Below are 12,920 nucleotides of genomic sequence, written 5' to 3' on the forward strand. Positions count from 1 at the left end.
TCTTGTATATCAAGCCAGACCCTATATATATGTCTGTCTGTCTGTCTGTCTGTCTGTCTGTCTGTCTGTCTGTCTGTCTATCTATCTATCTATCTATCTTATATCTATCTGTATCTGTATCTGTATCTGTATCTGTATCTGTATCTGTATCTCTATCTGTATCTGTATCTCTATCTCTATCTCTATCTCTATCTCTATCTCTATCTATCTATCTATCTATCTATCTATCTATCTATCTATCTATCATCTATCTATCTATCTATCTATCTATCTATCTATCACCTATGTATCTATGTATCTATGTATGTATGTATGTATCTATCTATCTATCTATCTATCCATCCATCCATCCATCCATCCATCCATCCATCCATCCATCCATCCATCTATCACCTATCTATCTATGTATCTATTTAGTTAGCTATCATCTCTCCTATCTATCTCTATCGCAAGGAGTCATGGTGGCACAGTGGTTAGAATACAGTATTGTAGGGTAATTCTGCCAACTGCCAGGAGTTCGATTCTGACCAGCTCAAGGTTGACTTAAGCCTTTCATCCCTCCAAGGTCAGTAAAATGAGAACCCAGATTGTTGGGGGAAATATGCTGACTCTTAAAACCACTTAGAAAGGACTGTAAAACACTATGAAGTGGTATATAAGTCTAAGTCTATTGCTATGTCTTGAACTATCATACATCTATCGTACATCCATCTATCTATCCATCCATCCATCCATCCATCCATCCATCCATCTAGAGATATAGATATAGATATTTACATACACACACACATATACATATAGTACATATACATATAGTACATATACATATACATATACATACACACACACACACACACACACACACATGCATACAACAAGGGTATGGCTAGCTGATGAGAGCTAAATAGCTTGAAATAGATCTATACTAGTCTCCCTTTATTTATTTATCAGCACAAATGCCACACACACACACACACACACACACACCCCTAGCACTCTAGGGAGAATTCCAACATCCTTTTTTGTATGCAACAAATTAGGTGGGATGTAATCTGTCACAGTGAAGCAGGGGAGCATTATCTGTTGCTCCTAGAATCAAAGCTCACAGGAGGATACAATCTTCATCTAGGCAATAAATCTAAGAGACCACCTTGGCATGTTTTATAGCAGGTAAAGAGAATTATACATGAAAAAAAATTAAAGGGAAAAATGAAGGCAAAATCAATTTGGGCTGGAGATATTTCTATGTCCAAAGATGCACTGTTGGTCCCAGAGCAATCCCCGTCTCCTTCCCTGCTCAGACCTCCCAACCATATTCCTGTCCGTCAGTAAACAATGAAAGATCAAAAGAAGCCTGGTATATAACCAGGGGTCGGCTTCAAAAATTTCAGCAATGGGTTCTCTGCCTGGTTGCTGGGTGGGTGTGGCCATGGTGGGCATGGCCTAGTCGGCATCCTGCACCATGGTGGCGGAGGGCGGGGTTATCGCCTTCCCCAGACTCCAGAGGCTTTCCTCAAGCCTCTGGGATGGTGAAAGCTGCCTTCCCTGGGCTCTGGAGGCCCTCCAGAGAATTTCTAGAAGGCCTGTTCCCCCCACCCCCAAGCCGCTGCCTGGGCCCTGTGCTTACCTCACACCCGAAACAGACTGTGTGGAGACTCCTGGGAGGAGTGGGGCAAGGTGGATGGGGCCAGCCAGGGGTGGGATTTGGAGGTTCTCTGAACCAGCCATAAGGCTACCTGTTGTGGCCCAGCAGGAGCCGTTGGAGCTGCCACCAGACTCTGACAGCGAGGGGCCCTATGAGTCGGCTCTGGAGGATGTGGAGGACCCTGGACAGGGTTCTGACTCTGAGCATGGCGCAGAGAGGCTGGTTGGCCACCAGGAGGCACCTGAGCCTTGGACCAGTGGGGAGGAGACAAGGGAGAGTGATCCAGAAGCCAGCAGTGAATTGTTCCTGGATGCACGCCATCAAAGAGCTACTAGGTGTCAGGAACAATTCCGCAATTACAGGAGGTGATTGTACTCAGCTGGTGGTCATTAGCTCCTCTCCAGACTAAAAAAGCTACTTGTGCACATGACCCTCTTTGTAGAAGTCAATGCTGGATTGAATGTTGGAGGACAGTTCTGTGATCTTGGCAGGCTGGATTGCTGCCAAGCCTTATCTGTGTTTATTGTTGCCTAAGTTTGTCTGAGTTGCTGCCAAGGTCCTTAAGACCGAGTGGCTGTTGTGCTTCCCTCCCAACAATTCGACCAGTACTCCATCGCTCAGGCTGGGGGGTCAAATTCTACACCCCTCAGAGAGGGTTCGCAACTTGGGAGTCCTCCTGGATCCACAGCTGTCCTTTGATCACCATCTGACGGCTGTGACCAGGGGGGCATTTGCCCAGGTTCGCCTGGTGCGCCAGTTGCGACCCTACCTGAATCGGGAGGCCCTCACAACAGTCACTCGGGCCCTTGTGACCTCTAGGCTGGAATACTGCAATGTGCTCTACATGGGGCTGCCCTTGAAGAGCATCCGGCGACTTCAGCTAGTCCAGAACGCGGCCGCGTGAGTGATCGTGGGTGCACCTCGGTTCACCCACATAACACCTATCCTCCGCGAGCTGCGCTGGCTACCTGTTGATCTCCGGGTGCGCTTCAAGGTGCTACTAGTCACCCACAAAGCCCTCCATGGTAGTGGGTCTGTTTACTTGAGAGACCGCCTTCTGCCAATTACCTCCCTGCGACCAATTAGATCTCATAGATTGGGCCTCCTCCGAGTTCCATCTGCCAGCCAGTGCCGGCTGGCAATTACAAGGAGGAGAGCCTTCTCAGTAGTAGCTCCGACCCTTTGGAACGATCTCCCCATGGAGATTCGTACTCTCACCACCGTCCAGGCCTTCCGCATAGCCCTTAAGACCTGGCTAGCCCGTCAGGCCTGGGGACAAAGATAATTGCCCCTTCCGAATGATGAATGAATGTTGCTCATTATTTTATTCTATGTTTGTCTACGTTATTGTTTGTATATCCCTCCCTTGATTTTATGTAAGCCGCCCTGAGTCCCCTCAGGGAAAAGGGCGGCCTATAAATGTTAATAAACCTCTAAACCTCTTATCTGCTTGTTTGCTTGGCTTTCAACCACCGAGGTTTTGGTGGTTTGCTAATTAAAGGACATTCCAGTTAAGCTTGTCTTGGCATTCATTACTGGACGGAGGAGGGGGTCAGAACAGTTAGCTATGGGTTCTCCTGAAACTGGATGAATATAACACCCTTGAATATAACAATGTGAGCTTCTAATGCAGGGCTGTTCAGCCTTGGCAACTTTAAGACTTGTGAACTTCAACTCCCAGAGTGGCTGGCTGGGGGATTCCGGAAGTTGAAGTCCACAAATCTTAGAGTTGCCAAGGTTGGACAGCCCTTGTTCTAATGAATACTCTTGTTGCCTGTGTAATGCATCTTCCTGGCAGGACAGGGGTGGGTTCCTGCCAGTTCTAACCTCTTCAATAGAAGAGGTTCCACAAATCTACAGTGCCATTTAGAACTGGTTCCAGCTCCCTCCCCCCGCTTGTCCGGACATCATCAAGATGAAGAGCGAGAGGAGGAATTCTGGGAGTTGAAGTCCACAAGTCTTAAAGCTATCAAGTTTGAACACCCCTGGGGTTCTTTTCTAAACGATTAGTGGTGCAAGGGTCTTGTAGCGTGCTTCAAATGCCAGAGTTCCCGAGCCAACATTTTGGTTGCTAAGCAAGAGCGTTGTTAAGTGAGTTTCACCACATTTTACAAGTTGGCCATGCCCACCCAGTCACATGGCTGGCAAGCCACTCCCACATGGTCACATGGCTGGCAAGCCACTCCCACAAAGCAGGCCACACCTACAGAAGAGGTTCTAAAAAAATTTGAAACCCACCACTGTGGCAGGGATACACGCTACTGAAAGAGAGTAAAAGCAGACCTCCCTTAGAAACTGCCATGTTTAGCATCTGTCCACAATTATGTGATAAAAAAAGTAATTGTATGATCAATCCCCGAATTTTCTATCTTTGTAGGTCTGTAGAGCAAAGCTGAAGTAAGATTTTGTGCACTGCCACAGTTTCACTTAGTGATTGCTTCCCTTAAAAACTGAGTAGCCAACCTCAATTGTAGTTGCTAAACAAAAACTACCAGTAATTATAAATCTTAACTGGAACTGAATCCATCCATCCATCATGGGGAAAGTCTGTTCTTTAGCCAATCATAACTTGGGAAAGCATTCGTTTTTTATTTACGTGTAATTTTCCTCCGCATAAGCATCTATCTCTTTCGTTTTCCTCTTTCCTAGGAAAGAGACTTTCGCCTATGTGGTCCGCTGATTTTCACTGGGACTTTAAGGGGAATAAGATTGAACAATTCTTGCTTATAAACATCATGCATTTTTGCCTCCCCTTTATTACACATGACTACCTTGTATATCATCGAACTTTGACCTTCCGGCTGTGGACTTCTCTTTGGGGCATAGAAGAAGGAGAAGAGTGGAGCCCCCCATTAGGGTGTGATCCCCTCCCCCCCTCAGGAGAGGGTGGACTATTACGTTGGACTATTACGAACTTAATACTATCTTGAACTTGCGCAACCCTATCATTTTCTAATTTTAACTGGTATGTTGAGTGCATGGGATTGTCTGGTTGTATGAATGATCTCACTTTTATCTTTATTTAGCTGTATTTGTGTTTTAATTCTATTCTATTAGTGAGGACTGCTTGTGTGAGAGTTTGAGTATGAATGATTCGGAGGACCTGGCGGGTTATATGGGGGCCATTGGGGTGGTTGGGGGGGCTATATCCACGGGTGAGGGTCGGAGCATTGCGGTCATAACAGGGAGAGGCAGATACGGCGGGGACTTTAGGGCAGGCCATCATTGGGGAAGGAGGGTTCGCTATATTACAGAGATCCCTCCTTCCGGCCCTAGGAGTCCCACTCCAAGGTCAGATGGCGCGAGTGATCAGGACCCTGGTCTCAGGCTGCTGTCGCTAAATGCCAGGTCTGTGGTTCATAAGGCCCCCCTCATCCGGGACTTGATAACTGATGAGGGCGCAGACCTGGCATGTATTACTGAAACATGGCTGGGCACAGAGGGAGGAGTCCCCCTCGTAGAGATGTGCCCAGCCGGATTTCAGGTGCTACACCAGCCGAGAGCCCAGGGAAGGGGTGGCGGTGTGGCTATTGTAGTCCGGGAGTCTTTAGTACCTCGTAGGATCCCTGCTCCGGAGCTTGTCGGGTGTGAGTCCCTGCTGGTGAAGTTGGACCTCAAGGGTCAAGTGGGTCTGCTGCTTACGTACCTGCCTCCCAACTGCGTTGCAGCAGCCCTCCCCTCGCTCCTCGAGTCAGTAGCCGAGCTGGCAGCTGAGTTCCCTAGACTTATAGTTCTGGGGGATTTCAACTTGCCTTCGCTCGGTGAACGCTCTGACGGAGCGCAGGAGTTCATGGCTTCCATGACAGCCATGGGCTTGACTCAGGTAATTCGAGGCCCAACCCACTCAGCGGGTCACACGCTCGACCTCGTATTCCTCTCGGAGCAGTGGAGTTACGATCTTGGTCTGAGGGGTAATGAGATCATACCCCTGTCATGGTCAGACCACTGCCTACTGAGGCTAGACTTCCGGAGGCCAAACCCCCACCGTAGGGAGGAGGAACCGACCAGGTGGTTCCGCCCCAAGCGACTGATGGACCCCATTAGGTTCCAGACGGAGCTTGGGGTTATTCCAGATACTCTCGCCCACAGTTCGGTTGAGACCCTTGTCGCTGCCTGGCACTCGGCAGCTTCGGGGTCTCTAAACCGGATTGCGCCACTACGGCCCCTCCGGGTCAGCGGCCCCCGGAGGCCTCCTTGGTTCACCGAGGAGCTCCGGGAGATAAAGCGCCGGAGGAGACGCCTAGAGCACCTGTGGAGATTAGACAGGTCCGAATTGAACCGGGCACTTGTAACAGCATGCACCAAGGAGTATACTCGTGCTCTAAGATCGGCAAAAAGAACATACATTGCCTCCTTGGTAGCGTCCGCCGAGTCCCGCCCAGCCGCCCTGTTTAGGATAACCCGCTCCCTCCTAAATAGGAGGGAGACGGGGGACCCCTTACAGGGTAAGGCTGAGGAGTATGTTCAGTTCTTGGCGGACAAAGTTGCCCGGTTTCGAGCGGACCTGGACTCCACTCTTGCAGAGCCAGCTGAGACACAGGGGAAAGACTTGGCAAACCATCTCTGGGTTGAGTTTCAGGAAGTTGCCTCTGGGGATGTGGACAAGGCTATGCGAGCTGTGAGTACCTCCACTTGTGTACTGGACCCGTGTCCCTCCTGGCTGGTTGCCAACAGCAGTGAGGTGACACGAGGCTGGATCCAAGCGGTTGCTGTGGCATCTCTTCGGGAGGGGCATTTTCCCACCGAGCTTAAGGCAGCGGTGGTGAGACCCCTTCTGAAGAAACCGTCTCTGGATCCAGCTATTCTTAATAACTACCGTCCAGTCTCCAACCTTCCCTATGTGGGGAAGGTTGTTGAGAAAGTGGTGGCCCTCCAGCTTCAGCGTACCTTGGAGGAAGCAAACTATCTTGACCCCTTCCAGTCCGGCTTCCGACCAGGTTACAGCACAGAAACTGCTTTGGTCGCATTGACCGATGATCTCTGGAGAGCTAGGGATGGAGGCTTTGCGTCCATCCTGGTTCTCCTTGACCTCTCAGCGGCTTTCGATACCATCGACCATGGTATCCTTCTGCGACGACTGCGGGAGGTGGGAGTGGGCGGCACTGTTTTGCAGTGGTTCTCCTCCTACCTCTCGGACAGGTCGCAGTCGGTGTTGGTGGGTGGGCAGAGATCGTCCCCGAGGCCCCTAACATGTGGGGTGCCACAGGGGTCGGTCTTGTCCCCCCTCCTATTTAACATATACATGAAACCGCTGGGCGAGATCATTCGGAGGCACGGGATAAAGTATCACCAATATGCGGACGATACTCAACTGTATCTGTCCGCCCCGTGCCAACTCAATGAAGCGGTGGACGTGATGGAACAGGGTCTGGAAGCTGTTAAAGACTGGATGAGAGCAAACAAACTGGTGCTCAACCCAGACAAGACCGAGTGGCTGTTGTGTTTTCCTCCCAATAATTTGACCACCGTACCATCAATCAGGCTGGGGGGACAAAATTTATACCCCTCAGATAGGGTCCGCAACTTGGGAGTCCTCCTGGATCCACAGCTGAGTTTTGATCACCATCTATCGGCTGTAACCAGGGGGGCATTTGCCCAGGTTCGCCTGGTGCGCCAGTTGCAGCCCTACCTGAATCGGGAGGCTCTCACGACAGTCACTCGAGCCCTTGTGATCTCTAAGCTGGAATACTGCAACGTGCTCTACATGGGGCTGCCCTTGAAGAGCACCCGGAGACTTCAGCTAGTACAGAACGCGGCCGCGCGAGTGATTGTGGGCGCACCTCGGTTCGCCCACATAACACCTATCCTCCGCGAGCTGCGCTGGCTGCCTGTGGATCTCCGGGTGCAATTCAAGGTCTTACTTACCACCCATAAAGCGCTCCATGGTAGTGGATCTGACTATTTGAGAGACCGCCTTCTGCCAATAACCTCCCTGCGTCCCATCAGATCGCATAGAGCGGGCCTCCTCCGTATTCCATCCGCCAGTCAGTGCCGACTGGCGACTACCCGGAGGAGAGCCTTCTCAGTTGCTGCTCCGACGCTATGGAACAATCTCCCCATGGAGATTCGTACCCTGACCACAGTCCAGGCCTTCCGTACAGCCCTCAAGATCTGGCTAGCCCGTCAGGCCTGGGGATAAACTCTTCCGCCCCTCCCGAATGCTGAGAGAATGTTGTGTTTTTAGTATTTTTCAGTTATTGCACATTTCTTTTTATGTTTTGTCTTCACTCCCCTTCCTTGTTATTGTAAGCCGCCCTGAGTCCCCTCAGGGAAAAGGGCGGCCTATAAATGCTATTAAAATCTACAAATCTACAAAATCTTTGTCTTACATGCTGTTTCCCCTCTGCCTCTCAATCTAAATGTTATATTAGTATAGTCACTATATGCATCTGATATAAAAGCTTGTACCTTTTAATTAAAATCATTTGTCGGAGAAATTACACTGGACTCCTAATTTTTTGTCACTACACACTCCTATAATTTCTGATTTACATATCTGGATATCTCCTGACTGTGCTCCAATTATTACCGCACAACATTTTTTAACTGATTCATTCATTCTCTCCCTCCCTCCCTCCCTCCCTGTCTCTTTTCTTCCCTCCCTCTCCCTCTCCCTCTCTCTCCCCCTCCCTCTCTCTCTCTCATAAAAACAAAACAACCACTCTAGCACTCTACATGGGGCTGCCCCTGAAAAGTGTTCGGAGACTACAATTGGTCCAGAATGCAGCCGCGCGAGCAATATCGGGTGTACTGAGATACACCCATGTTACACCTATCCTCCATGAGCTGCACTGGCTCCCTGTCGGTCTCCAAACTCGCTTCAAGGTGCTGGTTATCACCTTTAAAGCCCTACATGGCCTAGGACCCGGATATCTGCGAGACCGTCTCCTGCCACATACCTCCCAACGGCTGATCTCACAGGATGGGCCTTCTCCGAGTGCCGTTGACCGGACAATGCTGGCTGGCGACTCCTTGGGGGAGGGCCTTCTCTGTAGCTGCTCCGACCCTATGGAATGATCTACCCCCAGAGATCCGGACTCTTCTCACACTCTCGGCCTTCCGAAAGGCCACTAAAACCTGGCTATTCTGGCAGGCCTGGGGCTGTTGACCTCATGAATGAGGTCCAGCCTCGCCTACATTGAGTGCATGATGTGTCTCTTTTAAATCTGTTTCTTCTTCTCTATTTTTAATTTTTATTTTTAGAATTGTATTTTGTAAGCCGCCCAGAGTCCTTCGGGATTGGGCGGCATATAAATTCATTAAATTTCAATTTCAATTTCAAACGAAACAATTATAGAAATGTCAAATAAATTAAAAAATGGTTCCGTGCTGCTGTCAGCAAAGGAGAAAGCATCACGCCTGCTGAAACTCTACCCATCTACTTGCCTCGCACTTAATTTGGTAGCCAAACTGATTGTGTTTGTGATTGAGAGGGACACTAAATGAACAAACTGCAATTGGTAAAGACTTTAAACTTCTTAAGCAATGGAGTTCCTGCAGCGCAACCATCTAACCAACAGCGCGAGCGCACGAACAGGATGGAAATAATGTAACTGGGAAGGCAAGTCCCGCAAACTCAATAACTGATTGTAAATTCAATCTCAATGGTTCGGCTGCTGTCTTGTGCCTTCCAATAAAGCTGAATTATTGAATCGGCGTCATTCGGTTTTACGGAGAATATTACTGGGAGGATTCTGCAGCAAGCTATTACCTAGTTATTAATATGTGATTTCAATAACTGACAATTGTCCCCATGATACTGGGAAACCATCTACATCTTTTTTTTTTGATGGATAGATGTTTTACTTTTAACAAAGCCACAAGTCCCTCTTTGTTTCTTTCTTCAAAACGATCTTCTTGGTCTGTTTTGCACGTGGGACATCCCCTAATGTAGTCATTTCCTAAATGCTACAAATGGTCGGAGTCTCCTGTCTCGAAGCTCGTGGCTCCCTTCTCTCATATATTGTGTGAAAGTTGGGAGCCAACGGCACACCCTTCCAGAAGATTTATGCCTTCACTATGGCAAAATGCATTCTGTAGCAGGATTCAGGTCTCACACCGGCTCTGTAATTCTTTCTACAGCCACACCGGCAGATGGGGAAACTCTTCCAAAGTGAAGTCATATTTAGGTGAGTTAGCAATATCAATAGCAATAGCAGTTAGACTTGTATACCGCTTCATGGGGCTTTCAGCCCTCTCTAAGCGGTTTACAGAGTCAGCATATCACCCCCACAGCCTGGGTCCTCATTTCACCCACCTCGGAAGGATGGAAGGCTGAGTCAACCTTGAGCCGGTGAGATTAGAACCGTTGAACTGCAGATAACAGTCAGCTGAAGTGGCCTGCAGTACAGCACTCTAACCACTTCACAACCTCGGCTCCTAAGGAGGTGGATAGAAGTCTGTGATGAGTTGGTCAAAGAGCCAAGGTGGCGCAGTGGTTAAATGCAGCACTGCAGGCTACTGCTAGATCAGCAGGTCAGCGGTTCAAATCTCACCGGCTCAGGGTTGACTCAGCCTTCCATCCTTCTGAGGTGGGTAAAATGAGGACCCAGATTGTTGGGGGCAATATGCTGACTCTCTGTAAACCGCTTAGAGAGGCCTGAAAGGCCTATGAAGCGGTATATAAGTCTACTGCTATTATTGCTAAAATGCCCATGGTGGTGATTAAAGAATCTGCCAGCTTCTTTCCTTTGAACTCAGGCCTTTGTGAACACTGGATAATGACTTACATTTAACACATTTTTGAACACCTGCCTATGTAAGTCTGTTATGATTCATCTTGGTTTGCTTTGAGAAACAAGGATTTTTTTTTTAAGTTTGAGATTTAAAAGACCTGTGGTGGCACAGTGGTTAGATTGAAGTATTGCAGGCTAATTCTGCCCTTAGTCAGCAGTTCGATTCTCACCAGCTCAAGGTTGACTCAGCCTCCCCTCCTTCCGAGGTCAGTAAAATGAGGACCCAGATTGTTGAGGGCAATATGCTGATTCTGTACACTTCTTAGAGAGGGCTGCAAAGCACTGGGAAGTGGTATATAAGTCTAAGTGCTATTGCTATTTATAGCTGAAACCTTGTCTTATTTTTAAACAGTTTTCCAAATACGTTTCAAGCTGGTGGAAGGTAGGTTCTCCCATGAAATGGCTCCTATTGTGGATACAGGTAGTCCTCCGCTTACAACCATTTGTTGAGTGACCATTCAAAGTTACAGTAGCACTGGAAAAATGACTTACGACTGTTTTTTCACAACGATGACTGATGCAACGTTCTCATGGTCTTGTGATCAAAATTCAGACACTTGGAAACTGGTTCATATTTATGACAGTTGCAGTGTCCCCGGATCAAGAGCCGAGGTGGCGCAGTGGTTAGGGTGCAGTACTGCAGGCCACTTCAGCTGACTGCTATCTGCAGTTCAGCGGTTCAAATCTCACCGGCTCAAGGTTGACTCAGCCTTCCATCCTTCCGAGGTGGGTGAAATGAGGACCCAGATTGTTGTTGGGGGCAATATGCTGACTCTGTAAACCGCTTAGAGAGGGCTGAAAGACCTATGAAGCGGTATATAAGTCTAACTGCTATTGCTATTGCTTGTAAGACTATTGAATCTTTCAAGTCTGGAAGTATTCCCTGCTTCCCTACCTGTATCTACCAGAGATCTAGGGAGGATCAATTCTGAGATGCTGTCTCAACTTACATTTCTGTTCAGGCTCCAATTTTGTTGACCAAACTATTGCCTAGGGAAGGGTTCTTCCTCCTGTCTTTCAAGGTTATTCCCACAACCATTACAGAATGTACAAAACAACGATTTGCCTTTCCAATGCTAGGTACCTTCTGACGTGCCTTGCCTTGAAAGACTCCATTATTGTCTTGAGCAGAAAATGCATTGCTCTTGTTGAGCAACACATTCCTTTCTGCCGAATACCTTCTCAGTTCTTGACTTCGGCTTGCTTTAGCCTGTCTCGCATCCTAAGTTTTGTCCAGAGTCTTTCTTATGTAAACCATGGTTTTACAAGATTACCATGGTGTTACTGAACCTAATTCTGTTCCTGGTTTCCAATGTGTATGGTTTTCATGGGTCTGGGAGTGAAATCTTGCATATCTATCATGCCTTAATCTGTATCTTGCACCAACAATTTGTTACAAATTCAAATTGCATTACTTATTTATCTAATTCAGTGTTTCTCAACCTTGGGGACTTTAAATCCTGTGGACTTCAACTCCCAGAATTCCCCAGCCAGCTATGCTGGCTGGGGGATTCTGGGAGTTGAGGTCCACAGGACTTCAAGTCCCCAAGGTTGAGAAACACTGATCTAATTTATACCCTGCCTTTATTCTTTTTACAAATAACTCAAAGTGGTGAGCATATTCAGCACACCTTCTTCTTCCTAATTTCCCCACAACAATCCTGTGAGATAGGTTGGGCTAAGAGAGAAGGACAAGCTCAAGGTTACCCAACTGAGGTTGGGATTCAAACTCATGTCTGTCTCTTGATTTCTAGCCTGGTGCCCTTAACCACTCGACCAAACTGGTCTATTAAAAAAATTGTAAAACAACAACAATAAAATATGGCTGCCTACTATAATGTTGTATGGGTTTTTTTTGTTTGTTTGTTTCTTTTATTCTTCTTGAAGCTCATCTGCTGTTTTATAGTCTTTTAGCAGGAAGAGATTTGAACAGCAATGAGAGACTGCATTTGTGCAGAAATGGTAGCCCATTTACAAGAAGACCTGTCCTTTGATTTGGTTTTTGAAAAAAAAAATGTCATTGGCTATCATTTTGACTGTCATTGCACCATGAAATGTGATAACTTTAATATTATTGAAATACATATTGTAAGAACTGAGATACGTTAAGATGTTGTTCCAGCAATAACCTGCGAGGGAGTTAAAAGTTAAAAACGTAAAGAAAGCCAGGGAGAGTTTGTCATTAAAATAATGAGTACTTACTTTTGTGTTTGTGTAGTATAGCTATTATCATAGGCTTCATAACTTGGTTCATCATATTCACCCCCATATCTATCATCATACCCCTATAAGGAAAAAAAAAAAGACATAATTTAGAAAGCTGATCCAGTAACAGATCGGCACCTGTAATAAAACCTTAATATTTAAATATTGTATTCAAGCAAATTAACATAGCTTCAATAATACAGATTTGAATGGTTTTGGTCCTTCCAGTCAAAGCAAAGAGTTTTTATCACAACATCCAGTCGGAGAAACCTTCATTTTTGACTCTGTTCTTGAGACTCCTCAGTGCTGCAGTGCAGAATTGGGGGAAGTGTCAA

The 12,920-nt window shown here is 47.3% G+C and overlaps 1 protein-coding gene across 2 annotated transcripts in view; it reads right to left on the minus strand.

Annotated features, from left to right (window-relative positions):
* KHDRBS2 (KH RNA binding domain containing, signal transduction associated 2) overlaps positions 1–12,920 on the minus strand; it is a 457,717-nt gene that overhangs the window by 23,558 nt on the left and 421,239 nt on the right. For both annotated transcript variants that reach the window (XM_032216390.1, XM_032216389.1), the window contains one exon: positions 12,583–12,665. In XM_032216390.1, coding sequence (XP_032072281.1) covers positions 12,583–12,665 — 83 coding nt within the window. The remainder of the gene's footprint in view (positions 1–12,582; positions 12,666–12,920) is intronic.

Source organism: Thamnophis elegans, chromosome 4, assembly GCF_009769535.1.
Source record: "Thamnophis elegans isolate rThaEle1 chromosome 4, rThaEle1.pri, whole genome shotgun sequence".
NCBI lineage: Eukaryota > Metazoa > Chordata > Lepidosauria > Squamata > Colubridae > Thamnophis > Thamnophis elegans.